This window comes from Fulmarus glacialis, unplaced genomic scaffold, assembly GCF_000690835.1.
Source record: "Fulmarus glacialis isolate BGI_N327 unplaced genomic scaffold, ASM69083v1 scaffold9260, whole genome shotgun sequence".
NCBI classification, from domain to species: domain Eukaryota; kingdom Metazoa; phylum Chordata; class Aves; order Procellariiformes; family Procellariidae; genus Fulmarus; species Fulmarus glacialis.
This window is the reverse complement of record NW_009189598.1, coordinates 39,331-57,718: the sequence shown is the minus strand read 5'-3', so window position 1 is coordinate 57,718 and position 18,388 is coordinate 39,331. Positions and strand designations below refer to the sequence as shown.

Here is an 18,388-nt window from a genome sequence, read left to right as displayed (position 1 = left end):
GGTGTAAGTTAGGACTGCGGACTTCGGTAATTAAAAAGCAGTTCAGACAAAGCCTGTAGCTGCCTGCTCTCTCTTCTTCCTCACTGTAAAAACCTCAGACATGAGAAAAATGCATTTCTGCTATGTGTCAGGAGCCAAGCAGAAGAGCATCAAGAAAGTCTGCATTGTTCTTAACATTTTCTCAGGAAGTATTTTATTGCTGCCTTTATTAGTAGAAAGCAAATGGGAATTAAAACAATCTCTCTTGAGATTCTGCAATCATCCAAAATATGTTGACTGGAGAAGCTTCAAAAATGATAAAGAAATAATGTAGATCTTTCCTGTGCTCTCTGTGAAGTGGAAGATAAGCCTGGGGAAGTAGAGAACAGATGGTAATATTACCACAAATAAAAGCCATAAGAGAGAAGGGTGAATAAACTCGACAGTAGTTACAGGACATGAGTTTTTTCCCTCCAGGCCAAGTAAGGCAGAATTTTTAACATTAAAGTAAAATTTTCTTTAGATTTCCTATTTATAGTACAGGACAATTTGAAGAGGAAAATTTATACGACAAGAATTACTTGAAAACCTGGGAATTATTGTTTGTTTTCTGAATATTCTTTTTCTACTCGTTTTTTCATGAAAGGAGGCTATCATCCAGTGAAAATTGGTGATCTTTTCAATGGCCGGTATCATGTTATTAGAAAGTTAGGATGGGGACACTTCTCTACAGTCTGGCTATGCTGGGATATGCAGTAAGAAAACTATTTATTTCCATTCACTTTTTTCTTAATATGTTACTTTATTTTGTTTGCGGTAACTTTTGTTCTACATGCACGATAAAGTTCCATAAATGTTTGCTGTCTTTTTATGCAGAAAGATGTATGCAGTGTTATTTTGCTCTTGGTTAAGGGTGTAGTTTATAAAAGCTCTCAGAAATAAGTGTAATTCTATTTTCTTTGACAGATTAGCTTTGCTTATTGAATTTGCATGTTGTCTTGAACGTGCGAGAGTAAGCTATGTTTTTATTTCTGTTGTATCTTTAATGAAAAAACATAATTATACCTTGATTGAATGATAAAACATGTAACCTAATACTTCTTTTAAAGACATTAGCATTGAGGAGACAAAATATTCAATAAATCAGACTGTTAACAGAGAATTGTTAAAAGTTGTTTTTTAGTGTAATTTCAGTGTTTTCTTTCAGAATACATTAGGTTATGAAATATTCTATTTAAAGTTTCCCAACCTTCAAAGTATGTCTATTTTAGCTCAGAGCATGTATTGAAAATGTTTTTGTTCTTTTCAAGGGGGAAAAGGTTTGTTGCAATGAAAGTTGTAAAAAGTGCCCAGCATTATACAGAGACAGCCTTGGATGAAATAAAGTTGCTCAAATGTGTAAGTATCACTCATGCAATACAGTGATCAATACCAATAATAATAGTAATAATGAATTAAAAAAATGTAGGAGAATATTGTTTTTAAACTTTTTTACATACTTTTTTTTTCTAAATAGCTGGCTTATTATGTGTTACCGTGATTTCTGAAGCTCCAAAATACTGTTTAACTTCATGTGGAAAGCTAACTAATTAGTATCTTAAAGTGATTTTTTTTCCTAAAATGTCAGCGTTTACATTCTTGGTTTAGGTTCGTGAAAGTGACCCTAACGATCCCAACAAGGATATGGTTGTACAGCTAATTGATGACTTCAAAATTTCTGGAATGAATGGAATTCGTATCCTTTTGAAAGCATGGCATCTTCATTGAAAATGATGTACTGAGATAAGTAAGCATTTAGTTCTGGCTTTTTTGTAGTTAGTCATACTTTAAATTTGTAATGTAGAAACACAAAAATATATGTAGATGCAAAGAGTAGTCTGGTGTGTAATGGACTCACTGGAGTGAAAGCAGCTTAGCTTTTCTAAACACAATGCAAAATAAAAAAAATTTGCATGAATCCTGTCATGGTCTGCTAGAACTAGAGTTAGTTTACTTAAAAACTGGAGTTTTACTGAAAAGGTTTGTAATAACTGAAGCTTACAGGAAATATATTTTTCTCTAGAGTAGTAAAGAGAAAGAAAGTGTCAGTGTCATGAAGAAGCTGGTTTCTGTTTTCTTGTGGGAAGTGTGAGGGCATGGAGATTCTGCTCTTGTTTATGTGATCCTCTTTTGGCCAGGTGTTAACCTCTTTTTTGGCAAAGGTTTTAAAGCTTTACCTTTGAATGCCTCCTTTAAAAAAAAATTAAAAAAAAAAGGAGACAGACAAAGTAAAATATGAATGCATATTGTTCTCAGGGAAAATTTTGGGTCTATGAATATATTGGATTTTAGAGTTGAGCTAAGTGAGTTATCCTTGCTAATTATATTAGGTATTTTAGCAGCTTATTATATTACTGTGCTTTCATTTACTGTTACAGCTGGTATTTATGTGTGTGCTTGTTGTGTCTTGGAGCCCTGATAACAGACCTCGTTGTTCATGGTGTTGTACTACCAGACAAAGAGGCAGTTCCTGCTCTAGAGAGCTTAACACTAAGCTGATTTTGGTGATGTGCCTTCAGTCTTCAGCAGATAAGGTTAAGATGCTCTTCACCAACTCTCATCCTCTAGGAGAGGAATCTAGGAGGTGACTGTCAGTAAATCTGAATGCCCACTAGAAAGCATCCTTTCAGGGAGAAGTTTTCATCCCATCCATCTGTCTCTTGACATTAATTATGAAGCCTTTGGGTTTGTGAGAATGAGAGTGTGGGGACAAGTATTCTCAGTTACAGAATGGGGTCTTAACTGCTTTCCCTTCGTCCCATTTTGGTTTGTTTCCTATGGTCAGCTAGCATGGTTAGAAAGCTGCGTAAATGTAAGTGAAGTTAGTATAGTCTGCTTTTTTCCTAGGTTTTATCTTCAAATTAAAATAAACCATACAGTTGCCAGTACTCATTTCAACCTGAATATAAATGGTTTGTGATCAAGGAAATTGCTTAACACAGTGAGGCAAAGAACCCTGGTTAGGGCTTCTTGGTGCTGCTGCTGTTCTACAAAAAACAGGTTTTAATTTATGAGCTGAGACGCTTATTAAGAAGTATTTAATAAATCTCTCTGTTTTTTAACTATGTTCACAAAAAAATAATGCTACCAAAGCACTTCAGGTCTTCAGCTGACAGCTGTACAATTGAAGAATAAAGTTATTTTTAGAAATCAGAAATTTTGACTTACTGTTTTCATTGTAAAACACTAATATGAAATAGGAAATAAGAAAATGTATTCATAACTATACATAGAAATAATTGTTATCTGCTTAACAGAGCAGTTTCCCAATAATGTTCTTAAATTATTGCTAAGATTCACATGTATGTATACATTCTCTATTAAAGTTGAGAGCCATTTCTAAGAGTGAAGAGTAAATTTCGTTAGTGATAGTATTTTGAAAGCATATCCAAATTTTATCTTTTTGAAATATAGCACTTAAGTTGACAAAGCCAAAAGAGACCATGTGCTAGTGAAAAATAAGAGTTCAGATAGCTTTGTGTTAGCAAATTAAAACTGGGCAGTTGATACTGATTTACTCTGTTTAAGTTTTACCTTTGTGTTGAAAACTGGCAGTACAGAAGTTGTTTTATGTGGAAGGCAAATGTTCCTGCCTTACTGAGAAGTACATTTCTCAGAAAGGTACAGTAGACGGGATGGGCTGATACTGGACTCAAATTTAAATTACAGCTGGAAGTCTGTAAAAGTCCTAGCCACCAGTAAAAATATGATACCAAATATCTTATGCTTTGAGTTTTCTTGTGAACAGTTTGTGCATCCTGAGTTGCATTGCTTATTTGAGCAGCGGTTGGTTGCATTGATTATTTGATCAACTCCTTTTTATCTTGTAGGGGGAAAAAATCTTTGGTGCGGGTTCTTTTGGGAGGGAGCAGGTAACTGATTTTAACGTTTTGCTGCTATTTGTTTCCATTTTTAAAATGCTGTATTAGTGCTATGTTAGTGTTATTGGCTTGAACAGGTTGAGAGAAATACAGTAATTTGAGTTTTTCCATGCTCTGCTGTTTCCAGCTTTCTTTGGGCAAGTCACTAAATATCTGTTCTTTGACTGCAAATTAAAACAACATATGCTTCATAGAGGCTTGATTATTGGTTATGGAATACATTTAAAAGTTAAAGCAAGACAGAAGAGAGGTGGGTGAATCCTTTGGATGGTTAATACCACAAAATGTCATGGAGCTTCCAAACAGGGAAACTTGTCAAAAACCGTGTAGCACAGAGCTGAGAATGTGCAGAGCCATTGGCCTGCACTGTGTGTCTGAAAACAGTCATCTTTCTCCTAGGAGCTGTAATAAGTGTTTATATACAGAGGCATTTTAACAATGTGTGTTATGCTACAGTAGACTGATAATTTTTTAACTACTTGTATATTTTAAAAAGATCGTGATTATCATTTTTTCAGGAAATTCCCGAACTTGGGCACTTTGGTGTTTTCAGTAAGTGTAGATTATTATGTTTGTCTGCACTGGATATTTATTAGAGCCTTAATAAATGTTTATTCAAGTAGTGTTTTTTTAATAAAAGATTCAGATAATCACATAATGAAACAAGTGTTTGGAGAGACAAGTGGGAAAAAATAAAAGAAGGAAACATTCCTGACAAAATCAGACATTATAATAATTGTATTAGATTTCTCTCCAAAGAACATACATCATCAATTAAATGCCATAGAGCCTAAACGCTGAAGCCAATCCAGAAGCAACTGAGATGCATTCAGAAGTGTTCTGTGTTGGTACCAGAGCCTTATTTCATTTAGCTTAACTAGTCTTTAACACTCAATCAGATTTCTAAATGCTCCTGTAATATGGGTTTGTAGATAGATAGTTACAGGTAGTGTTTTAGTCAAGAAAGAACAGTTTTAAGTATTTAAGCCTGTCAGCTGATTAATGTTATGTTTGCTCTCACTTTTGCTGCTCTGCTCAGTTTCCCCCTTTCACACATTCCCCAAACTGCTTCAAAGAGCGTTTGTCTGCTGGGTGGGCTTCAGGTTTATTTTTGCTGGAGGACTTTTTGGACATACTTATCTGTCAGGATGTTGGTGCTGTAGGAAGATCCTGGGGCTTGCAAGGCTGGTTTCTTAATAGTTAATGCACAGCTTTTCCCAAACTCTTTGTTGTGGGCAATCTGGCTTACAGTTAATGTTTTCCAGGTCAGGATAGTAAATCAGACAACTGTCACATTTTTGCATACCTACTCCAAACACTGAGCCTCCTGTATGTCTTCTTCCTATCCCAGTTACCTCCCCAGTACTGAGCATGCCTTGAGTTTGTCCAAGTCCTCCCAGCAAAACGTTGCAATCTTTTTTTCAGGTAGACATCACTTCTCTTTCTTGTGGCCTCCCTCTCTTTGTCTGCCTCTGCCATTCCTCCTTGCATCTTTCTTTTCGGTGCCCTCCCGTTGCCTCTCAGTTATTCACTTCCCTATACCCCTTTCTCTTTTGGTTACTGGCGAGGCTTAGCACTTCTGTAAGCGCAAGGAATGGCAGGAATGTGCATTGGAGAGTCTGCAGCAGCAGTGGTCTGAAGGACTGTGGGCGGGTGTCCTAAATTTCATTTCTGAATGCTGCAGTGTCTTGCCTTTCTGAAATCTGTGTTGCTGTAGCACTGCAACTTCACTGCGTGGGCTAAGTTAATAAGCCCTGCAGAGCTAATGTGCTCTGCTTATCCTTTTTGATGGCTGTGTGCTTTACTAGTGACTTCTGTTCATGGATGCTTATGTGGTAAAGTGACCAAGACTGTTTCCTTTTCTGAATAGAACAGAGTTTTATAATATTCTGAGTAGACTTGATTGATACGATTGGGAAATGACTATTCATTGTCTCCTCTAATACAGGAATTGAGCAACATGAAGCGAGATGAACAGGTAGCAGCAATTAAAATGTTACTGTTCTTCACAATGTGCTTTGACCAGTCTTGAGACCTTTTGACTTTGGCCAGTCGTGAGACCTTTTAACTTTGGTCTAACTCCAGCATAGGGGATGTAGATTTTAAAACTTCAGTTAGCTTTATGCATATAGGTAGGTACTTGAGAAGAATGTAAGTGATAGACCGATTGATAAGGTAAGTCTCATTTTGACACAAGACAGTGACTCTAAGATCATTGCCAAGACTCCAGTTAGAGAAGTTAGGTAAGATTTCTTCCCTAACAATGTAGTTCCCTATGAATGGTCTCCGAGATACAGTCTAATTTCATCCATTGAGATTCTCCTGCAGTATCCGTCAATTAATTAATTTTCTGTTATTTGTATTACATTATTCTTTGCAAGTTTATAGTATCATGTAGTTAAGATTTTAATATTCTTCCTGATTTCCAGGGACATTAAAGTCATTCCCAGCTCATGTCTGAGGATTAACTCAGTATAGTCAAATTGTATAATTTCTTGCTGGAATGTTGTGGATGATAAAACTTAAAATTAGCTTGAATATCTCAATATTTTCTCAATAGAAAGGTAACCTACCCAGATATATTACGTGTAGAATCTCTAACTTAGGAAGCCTTTGAACCACAAATCACTGGAAGTTCCTACATCTTGTTTTTTCCTAATACTCTTCCCTCATCATCTACTATTGGCCTCTGTTGGTGGCCAGTAGTAAATGCTGGGTCAAATTAAACTTTTTGGCATTGTTTTTTGCATGTTGCTTCTGACTTCCGCATTTTCTTTGCTCCTGAGTTCTTTAGTGATTGCCATTATTCTCTGCAGTTAAAACTGTAGGTGGTAAGAGATCCATTCTCTTACTGCTTTAGTCTTTGTTGTCAAGTGATTCTTCATTGAGCCTAATCAAAAAGATGTTTAGTATGGTTCATTTTCTAAAACACTGTTGCTGCAGACTTTTGTTGTTAAAACCTTCTATTCATATAATTTAAAATTTATTAGAAACTAGAGATAATAGGCCAAATCAGTACTCCTAACTGTTTCAAAAAAACCCCAAAATTAATTAGTTCTTTTTTACAGTTACCTATTTCATTGTTCACCCTAATGCTATTGTTAACATGTAGAAATAACTGACAAGATTTGCATAATCAAAATGTTTTATTTTAATTTGTTCTGCATTTGGGCACTGTTCTTGTATGCGTTTATATATAATTGAAACGTAGTACCAAAGCATATACCATGTTCTGCTCATTTTAGGGGAAACTGTTTTCCTGCTAAACAGGGTGATGGTTGCTTTAGCCAGTATGCAAACAAACATTTGTGTTAATCTCATCAACAAATTTATTTGGAAATTATCCTTAATTAAATCCCAGATGTCTGTATGGTCTTCGAAGTACTTGGACATCATCTCCTAAAATGGATAATCAAGTCCAATTATCAAGGCCTTCCCATCCGTTGTGTAAAAAGTATAATTCGACAGGTAAGATTTGTTAATGTTTTAATTAGGTTTTTCCACCATTCTTAACAGTTTGAAGGTTAGAATGATGCTATTTCAACTGAACTCTTAGTAATGAATATTTAAGATAAGATAGTTTAATTGGTAATCCCAGGAGGAGGTTTGCAAGAGCATCTTTCTGGATAGCCTGCATTTCTGCATGCTGGGGTTTTTTTCCTTTTGTTTTGTTTTTTAAATCAAGATTTCCCACTTGTGAGGGAGTTTCCTGAGCTACTTTAGAAAACAAAAAGTTGAAGCAATGAGTCTTTTTCATAGATGTAAGGATATTCATATTCAATTCCAGTTTTGGTTGACGTGTCATGCTTCTTAATAAGATCTTCTGGAAGATAAAACATCAGAACAGTGGGAAATAATATATTATTATTGTAAAACTGAACAAAAGTTGTATCTCCGAAAAATAGGTTTTAAAGGAAAAAACTTCATTGAAAAATTGTGAGAGTAGCATTGACTGGTAAGACTTCCAGGTTGTTCATCTCATTAAAGATAATACAGATCCTTATTCTTTCTTCTACGCAGACAAAACTTGTGCCTCACATGTTCTAAAAACTTACTTATGAAACTTGAATATGAAACAATTCAATTATTGCACTGGTGTTACAATACAGCAAACCTTTTTGTTTCAGAAATGCTACAATTGAAAAGGAATTTTTTGTGCTATGATTTGGAAAATAATTTTTCAATTTTTTGAGTACTTTTGAGCATTGGGACAAAATTAGGTTTATTCTAAAATGCAGTTGAGAGTTGAGTTTCTTAATAAGAAATTTCATTTTGGTTTCAAGCATTTTTTTCCCCCTGGGGTAGAGTTATATGAACTGTTGTGCAAGAGAAGTCCTTGCAGAATTGAAAAAAGGGCTAGTTGCTGCAGTTCCTTTTTTGCAATAGAGATGATTGGAAGTGTCCATTTATTTAATTCTGGAATCCTTACTTTCGGTTGTAAAATGTATAACATCAGTCTCTTTTGAGAGGATCACGTTCTGAAACTGGTGCTGAAACGAACATTGTGTATTTGATCAATGAAAATTTTCACTTTTGCTTTGATCTACAATATAGTAAATAATCTGTTTAATGGGTCAATACGATGAGGCTCCTTGAATGAAAAAGAAAGAAAAAGAAGTGAATATTAATTAGAAACTGCAAATTATGAGTTTCTTTGTATGAAACTAACCATGTGACCTTTACAAGGAAAAATATACAGCTGCCTAATTTACATTTTTGATTGTGGTAACAGGATCTGTCATAATTTTTCAGAGTCACAATACATTACCCATTTCATTTTTTTTCCTTTTTCAGTGGACAAATAAATAAAAACTAGGAGTGTTTTCCCTGTTCTCCATCATCTCAGTGCACGGTGCAAAGCATGTCCACGTAGTATACATTTCCTTACTGGTTTAGTGGTATAATGTACTTTCAGTTTTTAGGATGAAGCAGTCTGATCCACATTTTAAGACAGCTAAGGACATTCTTTCTAACTATAAAATTCTAGCAGAATGGTCCTTATGGTAAGTCATGGAACTGATTTGGATTCTAAAAAATACTCTTTTTTTTGTTTTTCTTTTTTTTTTTCTTTTTCAAAAAAGACTCTTCAGCCAAACTAAAGACAAAGCTGTTACCCTAACACTGTTACTCAAAAAGGGGAAAGGCTATCTTTTTAAAGTGGGAGATACCAAATTTAGTTTCACATAAATTCCACTTCTACATATCGCAGTGGAACAGGTATTTTTTTCTTCTGAATGTTTATGGCTTTCAATGTACTCTGGAATCTTTTTTTTCTTGGCCTCAGAATTACAGGCATTCAATGGTAATTTGTAAGATGGTCTGTAGTGTAGTGGGGGAGGGAAGAGACTATTATAATGCATCTTTATGTTGCTGTTGCTGTTAATGCCTCTTAAAATTTGAAGTCACTTAACCACTAACTACTTTGCAGTATAAACCAATCTTTCTTTAACATTTCTTACTTTGAGACATACTGCATGTTCTTTCAGTTGCTTTGGCAAGTAGTCAAGCATATTTTGGATCTGCAGGAAAAAAATCCAGATTATCAAGAACGCAGCAGTTTTTAGGTGTACCCTTGGCACTGACGCCAAGTCCTGCTCAAGTGAACATACAGTTTTCATATAGGCATATAAAGAAAGCTTTTCAGAACGGTTGCTGTTCTAGTCTAGCTCCAGAACTGGAGAAAGCAGAGCCATGCACTTGAGGTGTTTCTAGGATACATTAGCCTGAATGTAAATATCATATGCATGCTGCTGCTTTTCTTCTGTTGAGCTATCTGGTGTGCTGGATGGATGTACCGGTTCTGGTACTAGCTCAGGACTGGGTGGTAGGCTAATGTCTTTGTATTCTGTTATTCGTATTTTGAACCAAAATGTTCTGCTTTTAAAGTTCACCCTAGCTCGTTATGTCTTAAGGATCCTGAGAGCAAGGAGCTTGCTAATTTATTTATAAAATACCTAGAATGGCAGGATGTTCTTGTAGCTGGAGCTCATGAGTCTGGAGGTCTGTTTCCTGCTGTAGAACATTCTCTAAAAATCGAAAGAAGTCTTTTAAGTGGGGTCAGCTAGGTTTCTGCTTTTTTTTCTTTCTTGCTGATATTTTTCTACAATATTTATGTAGATATCATAGCAATAGCTTGTTTTATGCTTTTATGTTATTCTGTACTGAATAATTGTAATAACTGACTTCCACCGTTTATCATACCTAGGTCTTACCTAAAGTACTTGTAAAATCACACAAACTATTGTATTTCTGTTCCAGTCAGAATTTGAGAATTTTTTTCACTGTGTAAAAATCATGTTTTAATTTTCGTCCCAGAATGCATTTTTAAGACTTTGAATATGCAGATTTGATATGAGCTAGCAGAATTTAGCCTGCAGAGAGTATGAAGGACTAGAGGAAAAATACATGTGACAAATACAGGTAGACAAATCCTTATGTGACATCTTGGTCACATTAAAAGCTGAATTACTATTGGCATTCTAAGGAAAACTATAGTTAGCATTTCATCCCAACAACACATTTCCCTTTTTGCTTTTTTTATAATTAATTGTAAGATGGCTATTCACAAGCCAGACTTCAGTTATAGTATGTAGTACTTGCAGTGGTTTTTTTCTGATACCTATCTTTTAAAGAATGAACCAGTAAGGATCAGCCTTTCTGACTGAGCAGCTAAGTTCCTTTTTCAAAGGAAGATTTATCAAGTTTTTTTACACAGGTGCAGATGAACTAAAGAGCACTTGGGAAATGGAAGTCCAAGAGCAGGTTGCTGTCATCAAGACAATTCATACAGCCAGCATCTTATTCATGAAAGTCTCAATAACTGGGTTTATAAGCTAAATAAATTATCCTGTCAGGCCACATATGGACTGCAGACAGTCGGTTGAACCTCTCTGTACTACTAATAAACACATTTGGCTTGGTCTGCGTAATTAAAATAAATTCTAAAAAAAACCTTTTGTACTTAGGTACTTCAAGGTCTAGATTATCTACACAGCAAGTGCAAGATCATTCATACGGATATAAAGCCAGAAAACATTTTGATGTGCGTGGATGATGCCTATGTTCGTAGAATGGCTGCTGAAGCTACCGAGTGGCAGAAAGCTGGTGCTCCTCCCCCCTCTGGCTCAGCAGGTATGATAGTATATTTAAATGCAATGGAGTAAATTCCATCAGTATATTAATGCTAATAACGTTTTGTTTAATGAAAATTTACTTTTTAAGTAATTTTGTGTGGAAAAAATGCATGTCTAGTTAATTCTTATTCATGCTCTGGAAACTACCAGGGAAATGCTTTCTTCCCAGTTTTGCACATTCAAGTTTTTGGGGTCCCCAGATACAGAAAAAGAGTTATTGGTATAAACTTACTCTCCTCCTACCCCACAAGCTTTAACGGATGGGTTTTAGCCGCACTGGAGCCTTGCATCTCTAATGTTGACAATAATTAACAATCTTATCTAACTTATGTGTCTAGTTCCATTACAAGTTCATCAGCGTCCTTGTGAAATTATCTGCCTTCTCGTCAGTTATAATTTATTCTCAGAATGCAATGAAAAGTCTTAGAGTCCATAGTTTTTCACCCTTGAAAATGCAATTTGTTGTACCTAACTGAATTTGTGATACGCCTTTCTCCCTAGCACTGTATGTGAAATGTTTTATGTTAAACTTGCCAAGAGTTTAGATAAGAACTGTACATTATGTTTAGCTAGAAGAAACCAAGGTAAAGAAGTTCACAGCAATCAGTAAAGGCAAACAAGGAGGTAGTGTGGCTTTTCTAGTGATCTTTAGTACCATGGTTGCTATTTATTTGCCAGTCGAGCACATCAGCTACAGGCAGTGGAGAAATAATAACATTTAAATACCTTTGTAATATCGTCAGAAAATATATCGCAGATTAAAATCTCTGAGGTATAATAAAAATACCTGCTTTATCAAGAACAAATGCTGTGGTCAAAATCCATAAATATTTCACAGTATTACATATGTTAAGATGCAAAATCTTATAAATCGTGAATATATTGTATTGAATTTTACATAATGTGTAATCATAGAGCTAAAGACTGTATGTCATTTGTGTGGGAAGTAACTTGATTTTGTTCATGCAGCCTTTATATTGCTTCCTGACATTAAAATAAATATTATTTTAAGGAATATGTTGATGGAGTTCTTACACACTTTGTTCTTAGCAAGTTGTAATTAAATCTATGGCTTTCCACACAGGAGCTGAAGATATGTTTTCTTTACGGCATTTCAAGAATAAGTTCTTCATAATTTCCCTTTGTAGAGCAGTGATGGTATTCAAGTTTAAGAATCTTTTTGAAAACCTTGTCATTTTAGGGGCATACAAGCAGTTTTTTCCCTGAACTTAGTAGCAGGAGCTGAACCTATAAAAGAATATAAAAGAACTCTGAAGTCTCAACTGTCTCAGTTTTTTATTTTGCATTTGTTAATTGCCATATACCTGTGTGTCTGAAGAAGTTCATGAGAGGTTCTCCTGCCCCGTTCAGTTCTTCTTTCCCACTTCCACTTTGCCTCTGTCTCCCATATTTGGTTATTTCTATTGGTTTTGATTATTTGGGGAGTGGTGGTGGTGGTATGGCTTGTATTGCTCTTCTGTGTATTTTCACGGTTAGTATTGTAATCTCATCAGACCTAGTCATTGATGGTATCCTTCTGAAAGATGGATTAGGAGGAGGTCCATGCTGGATATGCTTTTTCTGTGGTGGTGTGCTTTTTGCCATAGGCACTTCTTCATGCCTCCAGTCCTAGCAATCAAACTACCTTGTTTCAGAATGAAGGAAACATGAATGTTTGACTTTTTTGTTGAGTGCAACACAGTAGTCGTCTTTGTTGATATTCCCTGAACTATTTAAAATCTATTTATACGTGCTCAGTCAGCTGACTACATACATTTAATCTGTGACAGCTCTGCAGTCATTCAGTGTTTTCTGTCCACTCTTTACTGATTCAGACTTTCCTTTCTGACTTTCATTAACTCTCCACCAACCACAGCAAAGTGAACAGAAACTGATGCTAGCTTCTTCCAATTCCAGATGCTCTGTTGGAGACATCACATGGTTTCAGACAGCAGGTACTTGTAAAGAGTAAAGAATCTGGCTTAAAAAAAACCAAATCACTGCCTTATATTTAGTTAAGAATATTTTTACATGATTTCTGCTGCTTTCTGCTTTTATAGAGTTGTTTTTGTAAAAATGTATCTTTAAAATTTTATTTTTTTCTTTTTAGTGAGTACAGCTCCACAACAAAAGCCTGTAAGTATTGTTATATAATTCGAATTAACTATCGTATTTTCTGTGTTTCTGTAGGTATTAGTAGCTACTAGACTGTTGGTAGTCTCTACCCTTTTTAAAAGCTTCCTTTGAATAAAGCTTTTATCTTTCAAAGAACACTTTTCTTTTAATGTCTTTGGCCTTACCAGTTTTCGGCACACACGGTATTTCTCTCATGGAAACTCTCATAGACTTAACAATGCTATAGCTATGTCAAAGAAAGTTGAGCATTGCCGTTTTCATCTCTCGAGGAATAATCCATTCTGTTCAAATCCTGACAAAAATGGGTGCATGCACTAAATATCATGCATTGCAGATCGCTTAAGGACTTCAAGGCCTTAATCATCAAGGCCTTAAAGGAGAGGGTTTTTATGAGGTTTGAAAGATCTTTTTACCATATACATATAGCAAATAACCACTGATAATACAGCTGTTTAGAAATGTGTAAGGTCAGACCTGCTTTCTACGTCTGTGTGAACAGAACGTATGTAATTTCAATGGGCATACAAGATGGATGAAAATTAATAAGATTGTTAAATTAACTGTCTTGTTTTGACTGTCCCATAGCTTCTTTTGAAGGTAGCAGGATTTACAGATAAACCTTTGAGAAAATAGTATTTCCCTTTGTTCCTTGTACTTTATTTTTTAATTATATCAGGATTTCTTACTGTGATACCTAAACAATGAATGAAAACTGGATAGATCTCATTTATCAAATAGTAAAAATAGAATTCAGAATTCAGTTAAAATATAAGAAAGTGTTTCAGTCCTAGCTCAGATGTGCTAATTTTTCTTTTCCTTGTTATTGTACCTGCGTTTTTCAATCCTTATGTTATATAAAATGTGAAACTTTTCATAATGGCCATCTGTTGTTTGTGATTCATATGTTTTGGGACAGAAGTGAATAATAAAAATGCTTTCCTTTCACAGGGAAATGGCTGAACAACACAGGATTTATTTAAAATTCTTTACTGTTTTCGATCTCTTTGGCTTTCTCATGTAATTTTTCTCAGCATACTTTTGCTGGTCATTACCTGCATTGTACAGAGAGAGAAATCATGTAAAAAATTTATGTGTAAATAACTAGATATGATAGCAGACTATCTTCCACATACAATACCATCTGTTAATCTAGATTGAAGTTTAAGATTATTGTGCCTAGTCGAGATTATAGGATCACAGGAATTTTACTATGGCATCTTAGATGTATTTTGCTCTTATATCTAATAAACAACCATGTAAAAACATGTATAACTATGTAAAATTTTGATAGCTTTTTTTGCTTCATATAACCCTACATCATGCTTGATTTGAAGTAAAATGAAAAAAGCAATATATTTACTGTATTAATTGCCGTCCAGTTTTCAAATAAAAAGTAATCATACTAAAGTGAATTTGGTGTGACATGCCTTAAGAATAATTGTTTAGGGGTTTTTTTTGTTTTATTTTGTTTGTATTAATATTTCAGGTTGGAAAGATATCCAAAAACAAAAAGAAAAAACTGAAGAAAAAACAGAAGAGACAAGCTGAGCTGTTAGAAAAACGCCTGCAGGAAATAGAAGAACTAGAGCGAGAAGCTGAAAGGAAAAAAATAGAAGAAAATGTAACCTCAGCTGTACCATCAAATGAACAAGAAGATGAGTACCACCCAGAGGTGAAACTAAAAACAGCTGATATAGAAGAGGTAGTAGATGAAGAACCTGGAAACGATGATGGTTAGTATTACCTGCTTTTATTGACACTGAATTTACTGTTTCAGAGGGGAAAGTAATTGCAGCATTGCATCTGGTGCAATGAACAAAATCTCCAAACTGTCCTAGATCATTAAGTTTCATTTTCTTCTGAAGGTAAAATCATAACTACGAAGTCTAAAAAGGAAAAGTCAAATCTACTATAGAAGTGAAGAAAAACATCAATAGCAATCTAGCTATGAAATCCCACAAAAGAGCCCACAGAAAATTCAACAGAACAGTCAGTTGTCATACCACATTAAGTGGCATAACCGAGTTATCTTGGTGAGATAGAAGAAAAATAAGATGAATTTGTATTCTGTAACATTGATGTAGTTAGGGTTATCGGTGCTTACTCCTTTCCTTGTTACAATGTTTGTTTTAATGACCTATCAGGTAATAATAATTCCGGCTTCTTTACTAAAATTTTTAAGACGTCTTGTTAAAATTCTTGTTTAGTCCCGGTGATTTGGACCATAATTGTTATGGTCCAGCTCCATTCTGGCTTCCCTGGTTTTCTTGTCAACTCTCTCCAATTCTGATAAAAATGTAACTACTGAGACTGTCTTTTGATTTGGTTTGGTTTATTTTTGTTCTGCTCTACTGCGAATTTTCCTACTTGTATGATGACTCCCTGTTTGACACAGATTGAGTTATAAATTTGTAAAGCTTACTTTCAAGACCTCATATATCTTCCCTTCATAACAATCTTCTCTTCTGAATTGTTCCCTCCTGAGCCACTTCCCATTGTTTATTTTTTCCAACAGCCTTATTAGTTCTTTCTTTTGCCTTTAATTTAGATTTTAAGGTCTTTGCATATTTCAGTGAGATACAGTGTTTCCTTGTGTGATATGTCAGAAGTCAGGTAGTTACTGAAGAGTTAAAAATTATGAATGCCTAATTTCAAAATGGTATATTGATGTATGATCTAATGTGTTGCTCATGGAAATTTTGCAGGTGAAGCAGAAGATCAGGATGAAAAAGAAGACACAGAGAAAGAAAACACTGAAAAAGATGACGACGTTGAGCAGGAACTTGCCAATGCTGACTCTACAGACCCTAAGTGGATAGAATCCCCCAAAACAAATGGCCATATTGTGAACGGCCCATTCCTATTGGAACAACAGATTGAAGATGAAGACGAGGAAGAGGAAGAATGTCCAAATCCAGAGGAGTATAATCTTGATGAGCCGAATGCAAAAAGTGATTACTCTTATAGCAGCTCCTATGAACAGTTTAACGGTGAATTGCCAAATGGACGTCATAAAATTCCTGAGTCACAGTTCTCTGAATTTTCGGCTTCAGTGTTCTCTGGGGCTCTAGAGTCTGTAGCTTGTGGTTCTGCTGTTTCTGAAGGATCAACTGTAACCGAAAGAGAAGAGAGCAGCCCATCTCACGACAGGAGCAGAACAGTTTCAGCTTCAAGCACTGGGGATTTGCCAAAAAGTAAGTGTTCCTCTTAATGGCATATACCATGCTTGAAGTCTCTTGGAGCTGTAGGTGATGCCTGATGTAGAATGAGTAGTGGGGTTAAACCTTATGTATATGTTTTATCTGTGTTCAGTGACATGTGTGTGCAGATTTTACTTTTTATTTGTTTTGGGTTTTTTTTGTGAAAATTCAGTACCAAGCCTTATGGGTAGGCTGTCACACACTTCTTTCAGTAACACAAAAAGACCTTTCAATAACACATAAGAACTCTATCACACCATTTCCCTGACTTTGATTGAACACTAGGTCTAGCACTTCTCAGTGATGTTGACTTTTCTCTACCCACACGTGAAGTGTTTCAAATGTTTTTAGTTTCTGGGTTGGTGCCAAACCTACTAATGTCCTGGCCTGCTTCGTGCTCGAGTCTGAAGAGTGCCCACTGAAAAGGTGGTGCCTATGTGCCAGCCTCTGCTGTGCAGAAAAATCTGTGCAGGCTGCCCCCAAATGCTCTCTTTCCTAGGCACTCCCCAGGTTTGGGGAGGGAGGTGGGATATGGGGTCAGATGAACCATAGCTAGGGTTGGGTTACAGCTGCAGCCCACTACTGGGAACCCTTTTTTCATTGCTGGCTGACTTCATCTTCTTGGTTTCATCTACACTGAACATTTTGCTCATTGAATCATACATCACGTGAATGGAAAATCTCAATTATGATTATTTTAAATTTAGTATTTCATCTTAGATGACTTTTGGCAAAAAAGCAGAGCACATATCTAGAAATGAAGAGGAGGCTTTTAAGTTAGCTCGGTGCCAAAGCATTCTGGTGAATTTTGACCTCCTAGGACCAGGCTTCAAGGAAAAGCAAATGTATTAGTTTTGAATGGCTTTTAGAAATAGGGGGGGAAAAAGCACTTGATTTGAGTTGATGGAAGACTTCTGTCTAGTAGCATGGGTGTGTATTACATTTTTTAAAAAGAGGCAAGTAAGTGGCATAGAAAGGCAGTGGTTAGGTTAAGAAAAAATTGTAATAGTCTCATTAAAGGCAATAGCTTAGCTAAGCTTACTTCAAGTAAATTGGATGATTTTTCTTGCATTCAAACCTGGGAGTTTGATAGATGCAGCTTGGAATACAATGCAAAAGCATTCTTGTTAAATTCAAACAAATCTACCAAGTTAAATTTTAAGAGGAAAGCAGAACTGTGATTTTTTTTTAAATTATTTTTTCTGCTGTAGAACTTGTTTTTGAGGGTATTAGATAAGTTATTGTAGATGAAATATTCGCATTACAGGTCAGTGTACACAGGAAAGAGAAAAGGAAGTTTATAGTTGCAAGTAAGCATTATTCCCATAGTTGTAAGGGCAGAAGGTGATCATGACATCATGTAACCTGACTTCCTTTTATAACAAGCCAGCAATAGGCCATCTATTAAGTGCAGTAACCTTTATGTTTGGCTTAAAACATATTTTCCAAAAAGAATACCTGCTCTTGATTTGGACAAATGAAACGATAAAAAAATCTAGTGTGGTTGAAGTGTGTTCCACTGGTCAGTACTCAGAATTGTTTCAGAAGAATTGTAGCGAGTTTGGATTTGTCTGGCTGCAGCTTCTAGCTGTTACTTCTTTTTATACATTTTCTCAGTCATGTTAAAAAACTCTGTAATACGCTGTGCTTTCATTCATTAGTGGTTCTTTTCTGTTTCAAACAGTTCCTCTCTTAACCTTTTATTAAAACTCAACAAGGCAAAGTCTTTGTCTCTGTAAGGCATGTTGCCAACCCTCAACTCATTATGGCTTTTCTGCATTCAGCGTGGTTTTGGACATGTAAATTCTGGCCACCAGAACTGCTCAGATCCAAAACTTTTGCCTGTAAATCCTGTTTATTGAAGACATGAAAGGTGAAATCTTGGTGTCATTGCAAAGAGCCGGATTTTTGCCACTGAATTAAATAGCTCCAGGGTATTACACATACGTTTTATTTATAGTGCCAGTGACTAAATGATAAATATATGGGTTTCAACTTCAATAAAGAAAATACTGAAAGA

The 18,388-nt window shown here is 35.4% G+C and overlaps 1 protein-coding gene across 1 annotated transcript in view; it reads left to right on the top strand.

Moving 5' to 3' along the window:
• Positions 1-18,388, top strand: part of SRPK2 (SRSF protein kinase 2) — a gene marked incomplete at its 5' end in the record, with an annotated part of 47,805 nt that overhangs the window by 6,555 nt on the left and 22,862 nt on the right. Inside the window, 8 exons of the mRNA XM_009582715.1 lie at positions 626-734; positions 1,290-1,377; positions 1,627-1,714; positions 7,261-7,367; positions 10,865-11,030; positions 13,143-13,168; positions 14,655-14,901; positions 15,874-16,362. Of these exons, the coding sequence (XP_009581010.1) occupies positions 626-734; positions 1,290-1,377; positions 1,627-1,714; positions 7,261-7,367; positions 10,865-11,030; positions 13,143-13,168; positions 14,655-14,901; positions 15,874-16,362 (1,320 nt within the window). The remainder of the gene's footprint in view (positions 1-625; positions 735-1,289; positions 1,378-1,626; positions 1,715-7,260; positions 7,368-10,864; positions 11,031-13,142; positions 13,169-14,654; positions 14,902-15,873; positions 16,363-18,388) is intronic.